Source organism: Harmonia axyridis, chromosome 3 (genome assembly GCF_914767665.1).
Source record: "Harmonia axyridis chromosome 3, icHarAxyr1.1, whole genome shotgun sequence".
Classification (NCBI taxonomy): domain Eukaryota; kingdom Metazoa; phylum Arthropoda; class Insecta; order Coleoptera; family Coccinellidae; genus Harmonia; species Harmonia axyridis.
In genome coordinates this window covers 7217303-7239993 of record NC_059503.1, presented here as the reverse complement: position 1 = coordinate 7239993, position 22691 = coordinate 7217303, and the positions used below count along the sequence as shown (strand labels likewise).

The 22691-nt window shown below is 32.9% G+C and overlaps 6 protein-coding genes across 9 annotated transcripts; 3 read left to right on the top strand and 3 right to left on the bottom strand.

Moving 5' to 3' along the window:
- Positions 1-55: 55 nt before the first annotated feature.
- LOC123676053 (juvenile hormone epoxide hydrolase 2-like) lies at positions 56-12471 on the bottom strand. Of its 2 annotated transcripts, none has more exons than XM_045611714.1 (5): positions 12280-12471; positions 10236-10611; positions 8887-9252; positions 934-1141; positions 56-380 (listed from the first exon to the last, which is right to left on the bottom strand). In XM_045611714.1, exons 1-5 carry the CDS (start codon positions 12469-12471, stop codon positions 173-175), a joined length of 1350 nt encoding a protein of 449 aa, XP_045467670.1. In that variant the 3' UTR covers positions 56-172. The 2 variants fall into 2 exon arrangements, with proteins under 2 accessions (XP_045467670.1, XP_045467671.1); XM_045611715.1 differs by lacking the exon at positions 12280-12471 and adding an exon at positions 11302-11526.
- On the top strand, positions 1876-6429 carry LOC123676061. Of its 2 annotated transcripts, none has more exons than XM_045611727.1 (3): positions 1876-2099; positions 4273-4461; positions 6206-6429. In XM_045611727.1, the coding sequence occupies exons 1-3, from the start codon at positions 2060-2062 to the stop codon at positions 6328-6330; spliced, it is 354 nt and encodes a 117-aa protein (XP_045467683.1). In that variant the 5' UTR covers positions 1876-2059; the 3' UTR covers positions 6331-6429. The 2 variants fall into 2 exon arrangements, with proteins under 2 accessions (XP_045467683.1, XP_045467684.1); XM_045611728.1 differs by having other exon boundaries at positions 1884-2099; positions 4276-4461.
- On the top strand, positions 12355-15262 carry LOC123676055 (aminoacyl tRNA synthase complex-interacting multifunctional protein 1). Of its 2 annotated transcripts, XM_045611719.1 has the most exons (5): positions 12355-12493; positions 13724-13938; positions 14200-14294; positions 14354-14872; positions 14926-15262. In XM_045611719.1, exons 2-5 carry the CDS (start codon positions 13884-13886, stop codon positions 15211-15213), a joined length of 957 nt encoding a protein of 318 aa, XP_045467675.1. In that variant the 5' UTR covers positions 12355-12493; positions 13724-13883; the 3' UTR covers positions 15214-15262. The 2 variants fall into 2 exon arrangements, with proteins under 2 accessions (XP_045467675.1, XP_045467676.1); XM_045611720.1 differs by lacking the exon at positions 13724-13938 and having other exon boundaries at positions 12358-12493.
- A 297-nt stretch (positions 15263-15559) lies between these two features.
- LOC123676050 (SCY1-like protein 2) lies at positions 15560-19036 on the bottom strand. The gene is made up of 4 exons (XM_045611710.1): positions 18785-19036; positions 17908-18734; positions 17515-17817; positions 15560-17283 (listed from the first exon to the last, which is right to left on the bottom strand). The coding sequence occupies exons 1-4, from the start codon at positions 18933-18935 to the stop codon at positions 16006-16008; spliced, it is 2559 nt and encodes an 852-aa protein (XP_045467666.1). The 5' UTR covers positions 18936-19036; the 3' UTR covers positions 15560-16005.
- A 255-nt stretch (positions 19037-19291) lies between these two features.
- Positions 19292-21321, top strand: LOC123676059 (dehydrodolichyl diphosphate synthase complex subunit Nus1). The gene is made up of 2 exons (XM_045611725.1): positions 19292-19682; positions 20763-21321. The coding sequence occupies exons 1-2, from the start codon at positions 19409-19411 to the stop codon at positions 21200-21202; spliced, it is 714 nt and encodes a 237-aa protein (XP_045467681.1). The 5' UTR covers positions 19292-19408; the 3' UTR covers positions 21203-21321.
- Positions 21322-21420: 99 nt separating this feature from the next.
- Positions 21421-22408, bottom strand: LOC123676057 (BRISC and BRCA1-A complex member 1-like). The gene has a single exon (XM_045611723.1). It carries the CDS (start codon positions 22297-22299, stop codon positions 21520-21522), a length of 780 nt encoding a protein of 259 aa, XP_045467679.1. The 5' UTR covers positions 22300-22408; the 3' UTR covers positions 21421-21519.
- Between the last annotated feature and the right edge of the window lie 283 nt (positions 22409-22691).

Here is a 22691-nt window from a genome sequence, read left to right as displayed (position 1 = left end):
CCGTTAGAACAATACATTCTAGATTACGTTTATCTGGGTTTTGAAGTGAAACATATTCCATGAAATGTTATATTTTGAAACAGTTGTTACATACTCGTTCATTTCGAGAGTTATCCACGTACTTGCAATAAAATATCCAAACAAGAACGTTTTAAAAGCACGAATAACTCCATTAGCCATGGTGTTTACTAAATACTTTCTCAGTGAAGTCACATAAGTCGTTGGCTAAAATCTGTGGACATTCCATGGCAGCAAAATGGCCTCCTTCCAGATCAGTGACGTGGATCAAATGGGGGTATTTGTCCTTCAACAATGCCTCAGGAGAATAAACGGCATCATGTACAAATCTGGCATATCCTGTAGGTACAGGAACAGGAATCCTAAAATATTAATATCCCTGAAGTATATGGATATCTTATTTGAGGCGTCCTAGATACAGGGTGTTCCAATGATATGCTAATTTCAAGAGGGCGGGGTTGTTTTCCGACAAATGTTCGTCTAAAAAATTGCGTTGAGAAATAAAGGTTGTCTCATTTAAGAAACAACATTTGAGTCTATATCTCTAGAACGGTAATTATTTCTATGACCTGTTATAGGTGTCATATAAACCTTAAAAATTACTGATAAAAACGTTCTAGATTTTTTTTAATATCTCGAACAGAAAACAAGATATAACGAAATATTTGAAACAATCGAGAACGAATCAAGATATCTGCTTTCTAATATCTCATTATTTCGAAAAAAAGAAGACTTATTCTCAAAGTCTTATAGTTCTCGAGATGCTTTTGTGAGCATCGAATTTGGAACACCCTGTACTGTTAGTTTTCAGAAAAAAACTGTCAACGATCGGAGGATGAATTTTTTCTTTCGATTATTTAATCTGGAGGATTAATATTCCAAATATTTATTAGCAAAAATGGAACGAATTATTACCTATCAACATGCAAAGATTTTACCGACTTGTGAGATGCTTGAGCGTACAGTCTAATAGCTGTGGTCATCGAGTTGGTCACCCAGTATATCATAACGTTATCTAGCAAGCTATCCATTGTGAACTTCTTGGTAAGTTCTCCATTTTCGTCTAAGAATTTTTCCAGAATATAAGCAGCCAGTCCCATTGGAGAATCGCTCAAACCAGCACCTGCAAAAATTATTATTAATACGGGAATATCGTTTAACGTCTGTGTATTAATAAATTAAATTAATTATACGGCAATCAGACAATTTTTCAATTCGGAAAAAAGTACCTCCTCGAGCGGGACTCGAACCCGCAACCTCCGAATAACTAGTTCGACGCTCAAGCCATCGATGCGGAGGTTGCAGGTTCGAGTCCCGCTCGAGGAGGTACTTTTTTCAGAATTGAAAAATTGTCTGAATGTCGTGAAATTGATATCAATTCATATTAATTTGTTTTCTTTAAAAATTCAAATTTGATTTATTTCGACAAGACTGAGCTTCCAATGTTGAATATTTTGATTCTCAGATCTTTTGAATTTTCAGGCTTATCTTGTGAATTTTTTGGAGGCCAAATAACCCCACCAAAAAAAAAATCAAATGGAGTTAAATCCAATGACCTTGCCGGCCAGGGTGTAATAATACCTCTAGTGCAAATGAGCCGTACAGGAAAATGTTTGTTCGAAAATTTCAAAACTAGACTTGAGCAGCTGTAAAACGAATAGGAATAATGATTGCTTAGTTTTATTCTAGAGTGTATTAAATTGAGAATTATAGCCCATTGTTATCCCTGAAAGAGTGCAACGTATCCATAACAAGGTAGAAAACATCGGGGGCCGCTGGAAACGAACTAGAGTTCGAATAATATCACATTTCGTCTATTCTGCAGAGTTAATGAATCGTATGCGGATACATTTTCAAGGCCTCTATACTCGGTACTTCCCCGAATACCCGCGCAGACCCTAGTTCCTAGTTTGCATAGCTGGCCTACAGACCAATCTGTGGTTCAACAAAGCGTCGATTGTTCGTTTTGTCAGTTACAACACTAGAAACGCTTAGTTTCTATAACTTTATCATATTATAAGAGTGAGTGCGAAATCCCAATATGAATCCAGAGAAACCACCGGGATATTTTGAATCTAACGGTGAGTAGGAATCTTTTCCTATCATATTCACTTTGAAAATTTTCAATTCCTATAATACATAACCTTTGACACCATATCAACGCTATTTCAGTCCTTTCAATTGTATTGAAAATGTCCCCATAGCGACGTATCGTTGTTTCTCAGCAGTAAAACATGCATGCCGGCAAAACCAACAAATTGGTTTTTAAATTAACATTCCACCAACTTATAATTGCCTTTCGCGAGAACAATAATAATTGTAGATTACTATCGGCCAAATACGAAGGAAATGATGGAACAGAAATGCAACTCGATAAAAATCGGATAAATTACGTTACCGTAGCAACGATAGCAATTATTGCTGGTATCGAGCATTGCACAAGTTGCACATAAGATGACTACAAACATGATGTATGCACTCGTCAATTTTTGAATGGAATGACATTCGACCAAATTGAAAATATTAGTCTTATTTCGTGGTGGCGCCGCAATGTCTTACTTTTCATTTCGATCTTTTTTCTTTTGATTTTGGCAGGATAAAATATTCAAAACCCGATCCTAGCCAATCAGAAGCTTAACTTATATTCTCAAAATTGGCAAAACAAAATCTAATGAGTCCATACACCAGGTTTTTAGACATCTCAGTTGAACATCTAATAAGGAATAATGAAATACGCTATATTTTGTAATAAAAATATTTTTATTTAAGGAAGTATAAAATCATGTTTACAAATATTAAATAGAATAACGAATAATGAAAAACTCTTGATATTATTAACATTATATTAAAAGTTATAGTAGAAAAAAAAATATGAAAAAAAAAACATAAAAAAATGAAGTCTTGAGAATATAAGTTCATAACAGGTACCTACAAAAAAAAGTTATTTTATTTTTTGTTAATCCAAAAAGATTATCAGGTTATTTAATTCTGCTAGAAATTCTTTTTCAAGGACCATTTTCTCCTGATGACAATTATTGCGGGTTTTTTCTTTTTTTTTTCTTTCTCGATAATTCAATTAAAGTTCGTCCGATTTCGTCACTATTCTCCACTACCTATGAAATAATGAATTTTTATCCACAATCACCTTATAATTAAAGTTTTATCCACACTTATGAACCGTATAAAGTACCACTTTATCCACTAGTGGAATAATGAAAAATACAATCTTGAATAATCACATTTTACTTATTTATTATTAATATTAACATTAACATTTATATTGATAAACATTTCGTTCTTCGTTTTATCATAATCCACTTCGTTTCCATTAATAACAAGCTTGTAGTTGTAATTGGTTTCAGAACGCATAGTCGAAATTTTTGATAAATCTCTAGAATCAATGGATGCATCCTCTTGTAAGGAACGATTAGAACCAGGAGAACCTTGGATTTTTCTTGCTATATCAAGCTTATTAGATATAGAATCCTCGATATAACTTTCTGCTACAGCTGAGCTTTTCCACCCACCATGTCGTTTAATTGTTGTAAGATCAGCACCTTTATAAGCCAATAAGGTTGTTGAAGTGCGCCTCATACAATGGCCGCTATAAGCTTCTGCGTTTGCCAGATTCAAAAATTAAGCAACTCTTGAAGGACCTTTCGACAAAGTGTTGATTCCAACAGGTTGTGAAGTACACTTCTCATTAGCGTATCGTAAAAAGAATCTGTCGTTGGATAACTTCTTCGGACGTAAGGACATATATTTTCTACACGTCTCCAAAGTATTAATAGAGAATCCTGCTTCTATAATTGTGAATTTTCGTGAAATGCCGGTCTTCGTATCTGGTATCGAAACAAGCAGATATGCGCCCCTGTCTTGTACATCACTGATTTTCAAATTCGTCAATTCACAGCATCGACAGGCACCAGAAACTCCCATTATTAGTGCAACCTAAATATTTCAAGGATTATTATCTAAACTGTTCAAAAAGTTACGAGATATTATTACCTTGATCATCAAATATTCTTTATCGCAAGCTCTCGTCAAAAATTCTTCCAAATAACAAAAGTAACTACACTCACAATGCAATATCTCACAAACTAATGGTCGGACTGCTGTCAAATTTTGACACCTATCGTTTGAAGGTTGGTACTAACTAAAAATCATATGGATTTAATACTAGCACCGCCATCTGTGCATCAGACCGGGGACTTTTCAATTGAACCATCAAACACTCACGATTTTTTTTTTCAGCAGAAGTTCCCTATCAGCCACTAGAAAACAACTCATTTGCGCCCAACACTCAGTGGCCACAACAACCATACTCTCAACCAATGCCTTACGCGCCTAATCAATATCCACCTGTCAGTCCATATGGCAACATGGCACCAAATCCGAACCAGCTCGTTTTTGCTACTACTATTCAGCAACCACCAGCACCAGGTAAAAAAATAATATTGAAATTTTAACAGGTTTTTTTAGAGACATATCTCCATAAGGTTCCACTCCATGGTCAAATTCAATTCTGTCCGGCCGTAAACAATATAACTCCCGAACGAAAAAACTTAAAACATGGAATTTTCAGAGTATGATTGGATCTCGAATGTCGCGAATTAGAAAAATATTAATATGTGATCCATAAATACATAAAAAAAATGTTTTCAGTAGTAATATCCCTAAGAAATTGATAATACGCGAGATAATTTTATGACTACTATTTATCAATTATTATGTACCGGGTTTTTCACCATAATTTGATCTCTAAACTTCGTTACTGAAAGAAGTACAAAAAATGTTTCCTACAAAAGATTCACGAAATCGACTAGTGTTTTTTAAAATTACTTCAAAAAATGAAATATATACATAGTGGGCAACATATTGATTGCAACTTCATTTTTTCAAATGGAACACCCTGTATATTTTTCCATATTTGACTAGCTCTATTTCCCCTGATTTCAAATATATAACATATGTTTGTCTTTTCTCTCCTATTCTGAGTACCACAGAGTTTCTAATTTCAAGAACCACCTGGCAAGCTAAGTGATCAGTTTTCAAGTGGAAGGCTGCGATAATTCAAAATGCCCTTTTTTGAGTTATCTCGTTGTCAACGATGTCATTGAATGAAAATATTAATCGAATATGCACTACACAGAAGCGGAAAAATTTGAAATATTTTCACTTTATGTGAAGAACAATAAAAATAAGAAAGCTATAAGGAGAGAATAAATGGAGTTGCATCCAAATCATCGAAAAACTAAAATAGAGGCATTTTGAGTTATCGCAGCCTACCAGTTGAAAACTGATTACTGAGCATGCCAGGTGATTCTTGAAATTTGAAACTCTGTGGTACTCAGAATAAGAGGGATAGACCAAACATATATTATTATATATTCAAAGTCAGGGAAAAAGAGCTAGTCAAATATAGAAAAAAATACAGGATGTTCCATTTGAAAAAATGAAATTGCCATCAATATGTTGCCCACTCTGTAGATATTTCGTTCTGTGAAATCATTTAAAAAAAAAACTAGTCGATTTCGTGAAACTTTTGTAGAGAACATTTTTTTGTACCTCTTTTAGTAACCAAGTTAAAGGGGGGTCAAATTATGGTGAAAAACCCGGTACTTGAAAAATCAAGTACAGGGTGTCCCAATTTCGATGTTCACTAAGAGCATATTGAGAACTGTAAGACTCAAAGAGAAAATCTTCAAGGACCCCCCGAGTTTTTTTTTTTTTTCGAAATAATTATTTATCAATTTTTTTTTTCGAAATAATCAAAAAGCAGCTCATAAATATCTCAATTCCTGAAAAATTACCTAATGTTTCAAATATTTCGCTATATCTTTGTTACTGTTCGAGATATTCAAAAATTCTCAAACGTTTTTATCAGTGATTTTTATGGTTTGTATGACACTCGTAATATATCATAGAAATTAATAACCGTTTCAGAGATATAGAGCAAAGTTGGAGTTTCTTAAATGGGACACCCTATATTTTTCCACCTCCATCAAGCAGTTCTTTTGTCCGAAGATTTGTCGAAAGCCTCCTGCTATCGGTTTTTCAAAAATGTTATTGAGTTTTTTGACTTCATTGTTTTTATGGGACTCCTTATATGTATTTGAATATTTTTCATTTGTTTTGAGGTTCAATTCAATTTAGAAAAACTTGTGTACATTTTATTCTGTTTCAGCTGCAACAACAGTTAATGTGAATACAGGGCCAATTCAGAAACGGTACTGTTGTTCTTGTTGCTGCACACTTTTCTGGATTATTGTAATACTGGTTGTTATAGCTGGTATTCAACGTTCAGTTTAAATCTTTTTTTGATATTTTTGCTCTTTTTTTCTGAATATGTTATGTTTCTATCATTAATGCACTAACTACAATGGATAATAAAAATAGGTGATAAAGGTTTATTTTTTTAATACTTAAACTACCCATGTTACCTACTTACGATTCATTATTTTAGTTTATAGAGGGTGATCCAGATTTTAGTTCAATAACTTTGGGGCCTAAAAAAAGTTCATATGAACATATATCTTAACAAGCTTCATGTTCGAGATGCAGGGTGTTAACATTTTGAAAGAAAAAATCAGTTACCTATAACTCTCGTTTTATTACATTCATTGTTTTAATTTTTAAGTATTAAGTCTATATGATATAATAATGTTTTAAATTAGGTATATTAGGTGCAATGATTCTTTTCCTATTAAAAGTGTACACCACTGTCTTTTTTTTTCGAAAAAATTTTTTCATTTCTGAAATCAACCAAGCTTCTCTTAAAAAAAGGTCTCTTGAGTTTTTTTTTTTCATAGAATGTACCATTTTCAGATAATCGACTACAAAGCAGACATTATCCATGAAAATCCATACGTACAAAAATTAATTATTTCAAATTTTCCCATTAGTGATAATTGAAAGTACAAAAATTGACATAGGTGCAGATTTTCAATAGGAAAAGGATCATCGCAACCCTATATCTACACCACTGGATGATTTTGGCAGGAGACACCTATTCGAAACATTACATCATCTAGACTTCAATACCTAAAAATCATAACGATAAAAATAATAATACTAGAGTTATAAGTGAAAAACTTATATTTTTTTCAAACTTTAACACCCTGTATCTCGAAAACGAAGATGTTTAGGATAATGTTTAAATGAACTTTTTTTCATGCGAAAAGTTGTTCTTTCCGACGCCAAAGTTATTGAACTTAAATCTGGACCAACCTGTATAATAAAATACTGGAATGTTTCTAGGAAAAAAATTGAAATTTTTACAGTTTACGTTTTGGAATGTGAAAAATCTAAATAACGAATAAAAAAGCCGTTTAGTGCTTCTCTGGAAAACTTTTAAGGGGTAACACTTATCTCGCCATTTTCCAATTTTCTCAGTTACAGTTAAATTTATAAGGTGGCTGTTTTCACCAAATTGATTTTCACAAAAATCGAGACTGAAAACGTGCCACTCATGTTTTTTTAACACCAGGAACGGCAAACCGGACATTTTGCCGGTGCGCCAAATTTTAGAGGGGAAATCAATTAATAAAGCAAGACATATTTTTCGACACAAAAATGTTTTCGTTGTGTAAATACCACTCTTTGTAGTAAAATAATTAATTTACCAAGAGCCATTTTTTTTCAAATAGAATAGGCGCTCTCAACTATAGTTATGAAAATACGAATAGGTAATAAAATTCACCTTTACATAATCTTTTCACTATAGACTTTTGAAGCGTCTTACTTTTAAAGAATGCAGGACTTTTTTTAATGAAATCGACAAAATTTCGTCAAGGTGATTTAAAGTTAAAAAATACGATTTCATATGAAATTGAAGAAATGCCTGAAGGAAATAACACAGGCTCCTTCAAAGAAAATTCACTTAAATTAGACAAAGCAGTGCGGAGAAATTTTATTTTGCCGGGGCGCCAAAATATCTGACGGCGGCCTTGTCTACCACAACGGAATGGACTAGTTTTCATTTTTTTGTTAAGGATTTATTCTAAAAATTTAAGTAAAATGAAACAAAAATGTGGAAGAATCATTGAAATATCTCTAGAAATGAAAAAGTTATGGGACTTTGAAGTTGCGCTTGGAAGAATAATTTCATAGTACTCAGCGTCTAGTGTGTGACGTCACGCCACTTACACGAGGCGACTGGTATTCGCAGAGTGCTTACGAATTCATTTTGTTTTCGTTTTCGTTTTGTTCGTTACACGATGGCTGAAATTAATAAAAATCCTACAAATATTGTATTGTGCCTATGTGTGCAAGCACGACAATTAAAAACCCCAATAAATTGTTTTTTCATGTACCAAATGACATAAATCAAAGGAAGAAGTGGTGCAAATTAATGAGGCGTGACTTAATTGGACCTAAAACAACTTCATATGTGTGTAAAGATCATTTTGATGTAAGTACCTATCAGTACTAGCTGTCTATTTCTGATAATAAATATACTAAGGTGTAAGTTGGTTTGAAATAAGTTATTGAGTAAAAATAACTTTGTCCTTTCACGAAGCCTTCTTCCATTATGGTGACATAAAAACAAAACTCGAATTAAAACTACACTGTACAACTACAAACGGCGCGAGAGCCTTGGCGCGGCTAAGTATTTAAACGTAATTTATGGAGTAGCGATCACAGGCAAGTGGCGTGACGTCACAGACAAGTCGGTGACCAAAGACGTTCCGCGCTAAAATACGTAAATTGAAATAATCTATTTCTCAGTCATTTATTGATGGATTTTCAACATTTTTTCACTAATTTATCAGTTTTGCTCTATATTTTAATTCTATCGTGTCGAAGTATTATCAACATCACTAAACTTGTTCATTGTCTTCGAATAATGAATTGATACCTGCTCACCTAAAGTTTCGGGCTTTGTAGCTTGAATATGATAATATCCTGTTTCTTTGATGAGCCCAGATAAAAACTTTGTAGTGGGAAAAACCAAGTGTTTGTATTTCTCGCTAACCACCAGGGAAGGCCATAGACCATACAGGAACCTCTTCAGCATCGCCTTCATTGACAGATCCATACAAAAATTGTTGTGGGTGGCAATCACATGTTCAGGAAACAAGATAGCCATATTGGACATTATGACCGAACCCCAATCTCCAGCTTGTACCAAAAACCTGTCTTTACCAAGTTTCAACATCAGATTTTTCAGCACAACTGCCATTTGAGGAGGTCCAAGCCCTGGTCTTACAGCAGCATCCGAAAATCCAAACCCTGAGAAAAAAATAAACCTAATACTTATGCCATGTAAAGGGTGTTTTTTTTAGAGCTATAGAACTTTAAATTGCAATAAAACAACGATGGATTATTCGATTGACATGAATTTTATTTGTCCGCAAGACATTACATTTTAAATATGATTTCTGGCATATGACCGCCACGGCTGGCTCGGATGTAGTCCAATCTGGACGTCCAATTTTCGATGACTTTTTCCAACATTTGTGACCGTATATCGGCAATAAAACGGCGAATGTTGTATTCCAAATGGTCAAGGGTTTGAGGCTTATCCGCATAGACCAATGACTTTACAAAGCCCCTCAGAAAGTAGTCTAGCGGTGTTAAATCACAAGATCTTGGAGGCCAATTCACAGGTCCAAAACGTGAAATTAGGCGGTCACCAAACGTGTCTTTCAATAAATCGATTGTCGCACGAGCTGTGTGACATGTTGCGCCGTCTTGTTGGAACCACAGCTTCTGGACATCATGGTTGTTCAATTCAGGAATGAAAAAGTTAGAAATCATGGCTCTATACCGATCACCATTGACTGTAACGTGCTGGCCATCATCGTTTTTGAAGAAGTACGGACCAATGATTCCACCAGCCCATAAAGCGCACCAAACAGTCAGTTTTTCTGGATGTAACGGTGTTTCGACATACACTTGAGGATTAGCTTCACTCCAAATGCGGCAGTTTTGTTTGTTGACGCAGCCATTCAACCAGAAGTGCGCTTCTTCGCTAAACAAAGTAAAATGGACGTAGTGCGCGATAAGTATTCCGCACAGAACCATTATTTTCGAAATGAAATTGCACTATTTGCAAGCGTTGTTCAGGCGTGAGTCTATTCATGATGAATTGCCAAACCAAACTGAGAATAAATCACTTGACAGCTGTTAAAGCGGTCTCCATCTTGAACAGTAATGCCAACTTAAAGTTATATACCTCGAAAAAAACACACTATATATTGATTGAATCTAACCTGGTAAAGACGGAACAACCACTTCGAAAACAAAGTCTCTACCATTTTGAGGATTGGTAAGTATTGGAATTATCTCATAGAATTCCCTGAAGGATCCAGGCCATCCGTGCAAGAGTAAGAGGGGAATTATTCTATGCTCCGTCGAGGATTTTGGTGTTACGTGTATAAAATGGATGTCCAAACCTTGGATCTTTGTTTTGAAATGGGGTAACTGATTCAGATAGATCTCTCTCTTCCTCCAATCGTACTTTTCTAACCAATAGTCCACCACTTGCTTTGTCAGATTTGGATTTATTCCATACTCGTTTTCTGTACCTTCTAATGGTGGTTTTAGACTTCTTGAGTTCTTCAGTCTGTGACGTAGGTCGTCTAGAACCTGGCATTCAAGAGTTAGAATTTATCAAAAAATAAGGTAATGTTCTGGAAAGAGAACAATCAACTAGAGCCATATCAAGAAAATAAGATTTGTAAGGTGTTTGGTCAATAATTCAGTATTCAGTGTTTTGAATCAAGTTATTGTACAGGTTGTCCCAAATTCGATGCTCACTGAAAGCATTTCGAGAACTATAAGACTTACTGAAAAAATCTTCAAGGATCCCTGATCTCTTTTTTCGAAGTAATAAGATATCAAAAAGCAGATCATAAATATTTTGATTCGTTCTCGAGTTACTAGCGTTTCTGAAAAATGACTGTTTTGCTGTCTTGGTATATGTTCGAGATAGTCGAAAAATTCTATAACATTGTCCTCAAATTCGTTTTAATTACATTGATTAATTATATTGAAGCAAGAATCCAGGTACAAGCGAAATCTCGTGAACGAAATCAACTGATTTTTCTAATTTTTATTGGAAACAATTATCAAACTAAACAGGAAACATAAAACGATAAAAACATAATAACATTATTACAATTAAGAATCTGGGATTTTGCAGTATATTAAGTGTAGGTATAAATGCAATTCGAACAAAAATTGTAATTTAGTTTGGAATTAGTGCATTTATATATTATGATGTAAATAAACATATATTATTATCGCTAAAAGTAGGTACTATTAATTGTTACTCACGTCATCGGAAACAATTATCTTTAATGACTTTATTCCGTCGTCTTCAGCATGGTGTCCACCAGGTCCCCACCAGGAGTTTGCTAATTTGGGTACCGGAGGAACTTTACAAAGGTAATCCCATATTTTTTTCGCGAAAAACAATATCGATATAAGTAACACTAAAGTACCTGTCATGTTACCGAAACACACTATATTAGATAGGGAAAAGTCATTGAGTAATTCAATACTCAATGGTATAATTGAATAGGACCTTAGCAATTGGTTCTAGTAATTGTTAACAGTGGCGCGCTAGAGAGTCCTCGAAAAATTGAAGGAATTATACAATTTGAAATAGGCAACACTGTATCATTTTTTGACATTTCTTATGTCATCTGTCATAACTTTAGGTTATGCCATTTCATCATATTTATAAAAACTTCAACAATCGGTTCATTGAAAACAGAATTTTGTGATCAAATTATCTTAAGAAATGGTCCAGTTAATTATTCTCCCACATCGTGTGATTTTATCAACGCAATGAAATTGTTAAAATTGACTCCAAAAATGGTGAAAATTTTGCAGATATAGTTCGCAAAATTAAAGCAGTAGTCGTGAAACTCCTTCTCGATCGGCAATAGTGAAACTGGAGGAAAAATTTCTGCTGTTGGGACAAGTTAGTGATGTGATCAATCGAAACCGTGTGCGTCGCTCAAGAACAACTGAGAATATTGCTACTGTAACCTATAGTGTTGACGAAAACCCAGACTTATCGATTCTTGGCTATGATTAATGATTTTTTTATGGTCGTAATTGGAAGATATTGATGTGAACGACGTTTATTATTAACTAGACTACGCTACGAAAAGCAACGCAATTGTGATAACAATTGGCCTCGTATCATTGAATTTTTATGATAAAACGTGTTTTTACTAGTTAGACCGGAGGCCCTTCAAAATCCACTTCGATATTTGGTTTAGCGCCACCACTGTTGTTACTTACGTCATCGGAAATGTTTATCTGGAATGGCCTCACGCAATCATCTTCATCATCTAGTTCACCAGGCCCCCACCAGGTGTTCTTCAACTCGGGTACTGGAGGAACTTCGCACAGATAATCCCAAATTTTCTTTGCGAAAAGGATAATCAATCCTGCACATACTGACAATAATAGCAGCAACAATGCTTCTGCCATGTTCCAATATCAACTAATTGAGGTAAATACATTATTAGATAAGTACGTTTGTATAGGTCATAATAAGTGAAAGAAGGTGAACACTGATAAGATATCAACATACATCTACATTTCTGAGAACGCATATTTTTCAAGAAAGAACTAGGAATTAAATTTAGTTTGAAAAAAAAACATTGACGTGAAATGTTATGAAATTTTTCCACAAATTTCGCATGTTTAATTTCAAATCGAAAATTTCAATCGGAAGTCGAAGAAACTCTCAACTTTTCATTTTGATCTGCTCAGCAGTGTTGAAATTATCATCAGGAAAGCAAAATTTCGGAAGTCCAAGAGAGTAATTGACGCAGAAATCAACGAGCGCACAAAATCTCCTGATTATTTTTTTTTTCGATATTCTACTTGAATTTTCAATGATTCTGATGAAGCTATTGACACAAAATTTTGCACGAAGCTTGACATGGTTATTTTATATGTATATAAGACCTGCAAAATCTCAACCCTATCGTTTTGCTAGTAACGGAAATGAACAAACAATATTCTTTTTATATTTTCTATGGTTTTGATGATGATATCCACATGAAGTTTGGAATGATTATTCTATATTTATACGCAAAATTTCAACCTGATCTGCAATTACAGTCATTTTGGGTTTATCTTTTCCAATTTTGACTTTTAATCATCTTTAGGGGAATGAAACAAAGCACCCATTCTAGTTTCTGACAAGGAATCGCTCCCTGAATTTTTTCGCAACATAGACACCCTGTATAATATTGTGTATTATTTTAAAACTTAAACAAAAATGTATGATTTAAATTATGAAGACAAAAATACTATAAAACAATATACTTAATGGATGAAAACAAACTTCGAAAATGGGGGGCTCTGTCTGATATATTGCCACAGGCGCAACAGTACCTAGATACGGCTCTGTATATTTTTCAATTCATTTTTATTTTTGAAGGATTCTCGACAGAGAATCATATTAAACATATGAATGATTTAAATTTTAACAGTCCTAAAAGAAAAAAGGGCTTTTGACATAGCCAGAAAAGTTAATCATCAAAAAATAAATTGAATAGTTCATAAGAATTCAAGATTGTTACTATTACTTCTGTAATTTCCAATAAAAATTAATTCAATTGAAAATTCAAAAATATAGGATTCTCATTAGTCATTAGATATATTTACTGCATTTCATTAGGATTGAGAATTATTAGTGGTTTGCTTTCATTGACTTCTTCACGCATCCTAGAAAACTCAGCCAGTCTTTTAAAAACTTCTACATGCTCTCTGAGGACTTCGGTAAGAAACCCCTTTCAGTTTTCACCTTTACCTGGATACGCCAATGGGCGCAGAGGTGAAAAGTAAAAGCAAACCTCTTCGAAGTATTACCGATTGGAGTGCCATCTAGAATGCGTTTTCTCAGGCTTATCGATTGCCTACGAAGTACGAATCGGTCTACTGCAGGTAAGGATTAAGGAAAGCCGTAAGCCATTTAGTTGTCTATAGAAAAAAATTAACGCAAAAAACATTTTCCACAATTTTATACTTCTTTTAAACAGTTGCAATATTTAATTTTTTTTTTTATTTACGGGGATCTGTAATCAGATCCCCCTAAGTAACCTCTAAAACCAAAACCGTCACCGCTTAGACAACTAGAACTAGCCTACTTACCGTTCCAAAAATTCCATCAAAAAGGGTTTATGAGGATTTTTCGTTGTATTTCAGAAAAAATAAACGTTGTTAAGCAAACAATGTCGTTGCAAAACGTTAAAACTAACGCTGTCCTAATAAAAAATACTATGGACGAATTAAAAAGTGATGTAAGTAATCATAATACATAATTCTTATAAGAAATATTCCAAGTTATCATTTTCTTCAGCTCAAAGTTATGAACGAGAAATACAATATGCTCTTAGCACAACAACTAAGAGAGGAGAACGCCAAACTTGTGCAAGCTGTGGCAGAAGCGAAAAAAAAACTAATTTTACTTGAAACACAAAACGGAATCAAACAAATAAATGTACCATCCAGAAAAATGTGCACTCATTCTGGCGTTCAAGCGCAACCAGAAAAAGTCACTGAAGAAAAGCAAGATTTAGAGAAGCCTGTAGAAACAAAGCAGAACAATAAAAAACCTAAAGAAGCAAAAACAAAGAAAGTAAAGGAAACTAAAGAACCTATTGCTGAACTTCCTGTAGATATAGGACGATTGGACTTGCGTATTGGACATATTGATCATGTGGAGAGGCATCCTGAAGCAGATACGTTGTATCTTCTAAAGATAAGTTGTGGTGAGGATAAACCAAGAACTGTTTGTTCTGGTTTGGTAAATCATGTACCAATGGAAAAACTACAAGACCGTTATGTTGTGCTGTTATGCAATTTGAAACCAGTGAAGGTAACTTTTCTAAAGTACTCAATAAGATAACTTTTAAATGGCATTTATTGTAGATGCGTGGAATTGTATCGGAAGCTATGGTTATGTGTGCTAGCTGTGATAAGGGTGTAGAAGTTCTAATGCCACCCCCAGGTTGTTCTCCAGGAGATCTTGTGGAATGTGAGGGTTACAATCGCAACCCTGATGCGGTTATGAATCCCAAAAAGAAAATTTTTGAGACAGTGGCTCCAGACTTACATACAAATGATTCACTATTGGCTTGTTATAAAGATAAAATTTTAACTGTACCAGGTAAAGGGAACATTGTTGCAGAAACATTGAAAAATGTTCCAATTAAATAAATATTATCGATATTGAATAAATGGAAATTCAGCCATTACCAATTCTTCAGTAGTAGTGTTTTTTAAACTTTTACCTGCCTATCAACAGTAAGTCTCAGTTTATTAATTCAATTTCTCTTCTTAAATACGGTAATAAAGATCTGGAATTAAATTCACCTCAAATCTATTGGAGAACTTTTCAACTTAATTAGAAATTTTTTTACCAGATTCAACTAAGGAAAATTATGAAAGAACTAGAAATCAATTAAGACAAATTTTCAAAAAAAATAAATATTCATCAAGTGCAAAAACAATCACCTATTTTATATTCTCAGTCAATTATTTCATATTAAAAAGTAAGTTAAAATTAATATTTTCAACACTTTATTGGGTAAATTTCAAAAGCAGTCTTCATCAAATAAAATAAACATAATAAAGCAACAATTATGCAATAATTCAAGGTGAAAAACACATTAAATCCATAACAACTCAACATTATAAAATAAAAATACTTATCACAAATATATATGGAATGTTTTAAAGAACATTTTTAAATGACTTAAATGTGAACAGTTTGCATCCATATTTTTAATTATTTCAGCAAGTCACTAATACTCATTGAAAAACTGAAAAAACCTGACAGTCTCTACAATTTTTTTATTTTATCAATTAAATTACCATAAGCGTGCAAACTATTTTGAAGAATCTGGTAAGCAAGAGTAAAATGACAATTAAAACAGACATCACAATGTTATTACTTTAGATTATACAACCTATATCCGATAAAATTCATTATTATTCACACATTAATAATTAACTCAATAAATCCTTTATCTCATCTTTAGAGAGTGCCACCCCATTGTTATTTTTATTAGACACATTTCCGTTTCTGTTTACATTTGTCGGTAACAAAGGTGCATTACTCATCATCTGATTCAAAGGAACTTTTTGGTTGGAATTCGATGTAGGTAATAAATTATCTAGTGCAGACCAGTTCCCTTGTGTTGGTTTACGATTGAACTGATTTGATTGGAATGTAGAAAAACTGTTCATATCTGTTAACGTATTCCTATTTTGATTGGCACCGCCGAATGGTTGCTTGAAATCAGATACCTGCATCGTATTCGTTGGAGATGTTATAGGAGATACAACGTTGAATTGTTTGTTTTGCGATACTGGCGATGCAAAGTTGTTATTCGCAGACCAAGGATTGTTGGAGGAATAGGAAGGATTTGTAGGAATCTGACCAACATTTATTTTGCTTTCGGGACTTGCAAGAGACTTAGCTGGTTGCAGAACTGGCACATTCACTTTATTTTCAATTTTAGGAACACTTTTGACTGGTTCTATTGATCCAGTAAAACCAGCAGTAGACTCAACTTTTGTTTCTGGTTTACTGGGACTGGGGACGTAAGAATCTAAGCCCAAACCGGTGAAAGCTTGTCCTAAATCAGGAGATTTTCGATCCGCAACTGGGGTGGGCATTGTTGATGTTAGAATTTTCTGCTGATCCTTAACCGCATTTAGCTGCTCTAATTTGGTACGATGTTCACTTTCAACAATACTGAGCATATCCTTCACAAGAGTTATAAGAGCATTAAACTGCGGTAGAGATAAACTATTTTCAATGCATAATGGCATAAGAAACGGCAATATCCTGGAGGCAATTATTTCCTTACTGATCCCCAATTTTTTATGAGTCAGGGTCAGCTTGTAAATACCTAAAATGCCCATCAGTACAGCAGGCTCTCTAGAAGTGATTTGTGGCATAAACGGCAAAACTTCATCAATGACTAACCACTTGTCCAAGTGCTCCAACAATCCACCGATACACAGCAAACAGTTTACTCGTACAGATAAAGAATTTGTGCCGAGGCATAGCCTCTTTATTCTTGGGAGGAGATGGTTTTTGACATTTGCATGATCTAACAATCCAGCGAATGTGGGCAGCACAGAAAGGCACAATTCATGGATCTTAGCTACATCGCAATCCAAGCCTCGATACAGCATTGGAAGTACGTCTTGTTGGATGGATTCTGCTGGAGTCATCTTCAGGAGAAGTTCCATATTTTGTAGAAAAATTAGTATAACCTGGAAATTGTTTACAATTCAAATTTACGATCTTTCGTCAAAGAACTGTTTCAGATATGATATCACCAGATAAGATTAGCACATCAGTATATAAAATTTGAGAAGATTTGAAAATTTTATAGAATAACATGATATTACTAAACGGCTCTCTTGGTATAGTGTATCAGTCTTAATTACTTATTTAAAAAAAATGAAAAGATGCTCAAAAATTATAAAATTAAGTTAGTGTACCTGAATTGGGTCCATTATTTTCATCAGGGGTTTCAAATGTGGTAACACATATAAACAATATTCTTCTTTTGTACAACCCTTAGCAATGTCCATAACACTAGGAAGAATAAAAGGCACCATAACAGGCTGAGTCAGATCTCTAGTTAAACAGTGAAGAACTCTCTGTACCTTCACCCTTTGCGGTAAGTTTGGCAAAGCTGCAGGTAAACTCTTATAAAATTGGGACTTCTGAACATTATCCCACTGTAGAAGGGAATCTAAATATTGTAGTGTTTTAATTCCAAGGTCATCAAAATAACGAATCTAAAAAATTATGTACCTGTTGACATGCATATAATAATAATATAAAATATCCAAATTAGATAATCTATGAAAATATCCAATGTGGAATACCTTGATAAACTGATGAGCATCTGGCCTATCAGACTGTGAAGGACTGAGCATCAATTTACCATTTCCTCTAAGAGGCTCAGGAAGACACTGTAACTTATTATCAGATAAACTTTTCAATTGTTGTACTCGTGAGCGATACTGTTGCATGGTTTCTACTGGCATTAAAGGTTTATTACCCGTAGAATGCAGCGTGTAACATAGCATCCCAAGGGAAAATATGTCGCTTGAAATTCCATGTTTCTGGTCAATTATCTTTTCTGGTGCCACATAATCTAAGTTTGGACGGCATATAGGAGGCAAACTCATGTTATAGTCCTCGAAGGGAAAAGAGGGTGCTGAATTCGGTGGGTTTGTATTATGAATACAAAAGTCAAAACCAAAAATTTTCCATACTCCAGATTTGTTAATAATTATAGATTCAGGACATATGTTACCGTGCAATAATCTGACATCATTATGTAAAAAAGCCAAGCCTTCAGCCAATTGCATCAAACCATATTTAATTTCAACATCAAATAATTTATAATCAGACATGTTGGCTGGTTGAGGCATGTTGAAGGTATTGCCAAAGATATTAGCCAAACTGGCAAACACTGGCTCTGTTGCAAATGCTAAACTTTCCCTACTTTCTTCTAGAGGATGTTGCACAGTGAGAATTTGAGGATGTCGTATTTTTGTTAATTGCACAATACCTTTCCTCAACGAATCTAATATCATGTCTCTATCCGCTTTGTTGAATTTTTCTAATTGCCTTTTCTCAAACACAAATATAGAAGCTTCTTGTTTTGTTGAAAATTTACTTCCACTGTAAATTTTCCACATAAGACCTGAAAATATATTTTCAAGTAATTTGTTCGCAGTGCAGCACTTCGTTTACCTGGACCTGCTGATGCAATATGAGAAGTTGCATCAAATTCTCTTGTTACTGGATTACCAGGAAGTACAACCGATAATTGCGACATCGTTGTACTAACATGACTCGTCACTTGTGAGTATATTTTACTCGAAATCTTATTAAACATATCCATTTTTAAAAGTGCAAGAAATTTCAGAGAATTTAATACATTTGTCTTCAATACAAATCTTTTTCAAAAATATTGACACTGACAAGTCATGAAATTTTGACAGGTGAAAATTCTATTGTCAAAAAGTAGTTATTTTAATAAATATTGTTTGACCTACCACGAAGTAATCGAGGGCTCAAGATGCGAAATATATGAAACTTCGAAGCAAAAATTGATAAATATCAATATTTTCGATCCCTAAGATAAACTCTATACTAAATATACCATTTTTGAGATTAATTCATTACAAATAACCCATGGTAGATTCAATCTCCCAAATATAAGTCAAATTAATGTAAATTATCTATGATATTGATTATAAGATTACTCTGTGATAACGTGTACAAATAGACACCGCTTTGATGCTGTTGTGTACTAGTCATCTGATTAAAGCGATCATCTGATTTTATGTAGTTTTGGAACCTGTGATAAAAATTATGAAAATAGTGTATGAAACAATTTATTTAATAATATATAGTTTATTTGTCCTTTATGAATTAGTCAACGAATATTGGAATAATGTGAAAAAACACTTCAATGAGAACATCACATCTAAGTATATCGAAGAAAATGGTTTTGAATATTTGAAGAAAAAACCAAATCACATAACTTTTATAATAGATGAAGAGCCTAGTTTCAAAGACCTGGCTAACCTGGTTTCATGGTGCTTGATCGCAAGGATATCGTTTGTTAGTTTTTACGATTATCGAGGTTAGTAACTCTCAAATACATTCCTTATCTAACATAAAATAACTATAGTATACATTTTTACATAGATGAATTTATGATTTAACACTAATCAAGTGTTAGTCCAGCAACATATTTTTTCTTTTACATTGAATTGAAGCTGTCGAAAATTAAAAGGAGTCCTTCATGTAAACAAAATCTATTAAGTCTTTCCTTGAAAAGTTAAATGCTTCTTTAAACGAGAAAAAATTTTTTCGCAGATGAGTTGAAGGAATGACATTTTATGGGCATGTTTTACCAATGAAAAGGCTACCCATTAACTTTTTTTAAATTTATTTGTATTCTTGTTGAGTGAAACATGCACCCCTATTGCTTTTTTTCGAGAACTTTTGAGCAGATCAAAATTTCTCAATTTGAAAATATGTGTTGAAAATAACGAATAATTGCAAAAGTAATAGTTTCTTAATAAAATACAAACATTGTATATGAACCTTAAGCTTGATATGCCATTCATTAGAGTATTCAACAATTTCTTAACTCTATAACAAATATTCATAAATCAATTTTTTTTGTGGAATTAATTTATTTCCAGGAAAATTTGGAAGTTTAATCAAAAATATATGTGTCTGAATTTGAAAATTTGAAGCATAGTGTGGTTACATAAATTGAATTTCATTATTATCTTCATAGAATTTTCAATTTTGTATTGTAAACGTTTTTACATTTATGTTTGTTCATGTAACCCTGAGAAAAACATTAACCCTAACATGTTAACATGAAATCTATAAAACAAAATTGAATTTCATTGAAGCCTACTATGTTACATCATATTTTTAATTAGTATGGACTCAAATACTTATGTCCAGAATGAATTGAGCAATTTAATTTTTTTTCAATTTGAAATATAATCATTCTAATAAGATTTTTATTGACTATCGTAAATCAAATTGCAATTCTATTTTGACTCGATTAATCAATTATAATTATAACCTTTTCTTGAATTAGTTGCTTGTACTGTTAACATAATAATACAGCTAATTGTTCTTTTGCAAATCGACTTGAATCTGAATTGACAGACTGATCCAACTATTAATATTGTTTCAGGGGTGCTTGAAAAAAAACAAGAAGAGTTGGAAATAGAAATAAATAAAATAAAACAAGAGAACTTCCACGTATTATGGCACAACAGAAAAATTGATTCAAAAAATGGAATTCAGGGTAGAAAAATTAATATAAAAATAATTACCAAAGATGATGGAAAACATAATATAAAAAGAGTTTGCGAAGATTTCATTATTAATAAGGAAAAAATTTCAAACATTACCATTGATTATGTAGATAAATGTTTAAAACAACAATATGGATTTCCAGATCCTGATTTAGGGATCATATTCTCTAGAATATTTTCTTTATTTGATTATCCACCTTGGGAGATAAGACTTACAGAATTTTATAGATTTAATAGTCATCAAAACATTAATTTTGAAGATTTTGTAAATGTTCTTGATAAATATAGCAAATGCAATCAGAGGTTGGGGACTTAAATATATACACATAATTTTATAGTGCTGATGCTCTATCAAGTGGGAAAAAATTCTCAGGATCAAAGGGGTGTACTACTGTCAAAAAAAAAAAATATTTAATAAATTTTTTTATCATCAAATCCCTCATTTCAACTTGATAATAATCCTTTCATCAAATGTTGGGGAAGAAATACTATAACCTTATTTTAAGGGTTGAATAAGGGTAAAAAGAAAACTTGTGCTAGAAAAATATGTATATTTTATATCACAATTCACATAATTTAAATTTTAAATCACAAAAATAATTCAACAATTCATTTATACTGGGGAAGAAAAACTCACAAAGAATGGTAAAAAGATGATTGAAGAGGTCTTTGAAGTGGATGTCCTATTAATTTTAATATTGATTTTGTAAGGTCATTATAATCCCTGCCAATGTTGAAAAAGTAAGAAAACCCTTTTGAATCTATATTCTGAAGAACTTTGAATATTTTTTCACAATTATTTTCATGGCTTACAGGGTTGTGAGTTACCAATACATCCATAAAGAAGTGTGGAGAATCTATCAGTTTCTGAATTACTCCTACTGTCTTATCGATTTTAGGAATTGTGTGTGATCTATTATATAAAAACACAAGACGCAATATAAAAGGTGGAGGCATTTCATTTGGGGTTTTACAACCAAGATTCCAGAATTCATTAGTTGTTGCTATATTAACGAATAAATCATCTAAATCAAATTTATCTCCAGCTCTATATGAAAAATAATCATCCTTCATTAGTTCGTCAAGTATATCACAATTATTATTGAAATCATCAAAAAGAACTGCCTTGGTTCCTTTCAAAGGTAGAATAAAGAACTCGTGATTCGGATTGGTCTCTTTTTTTAAAGTTATAAACATTTTCGCTGCTGAGGCCAAGGCGAATAATGGTGACATAATGTGCCCATCTATGTGAAAATTTGTTTGATCGTACTCAACAGCCGTATCGATAGCTATTATGATCTTTTCTTTCACGTTGTAACTCGGTAAATGGTTTAGAAAACTGAAAAATGTCATCAATAGATGATTATCTGGATTCAGAGTTATCATTCGCGCTTCATTTTCTGCAGATGCCATAGTGAATATTATTTAAATTCGTAATAAAATTGATCTCGTTTCAATACCAGAAGCACAATGCAGATTATGTTTACGGATAACCTTACTTATTTTTTCTATATCACAGAATACTATTTTTATCAAAGACTGTTCTTGTCTGATAATCTATTGTTTTATAATATGGCTGGATAAACAGAAAATACATTTTCCATAAAATATGTAAAGTTTATTTGACCGATGAAGATATGGTTAAAATTATTTAGTTTTATCTTAATCTACTAAACGCATATTCTATAAATTATAGAAATGTATCAAGTAAAACAATATAATAGGAATGAAGAACATTTCATAAAAATGTTAAAAAGCCCATTGCATTTTATTTCTATGATTCGTGAGCAAAAGAAATAAGTTTG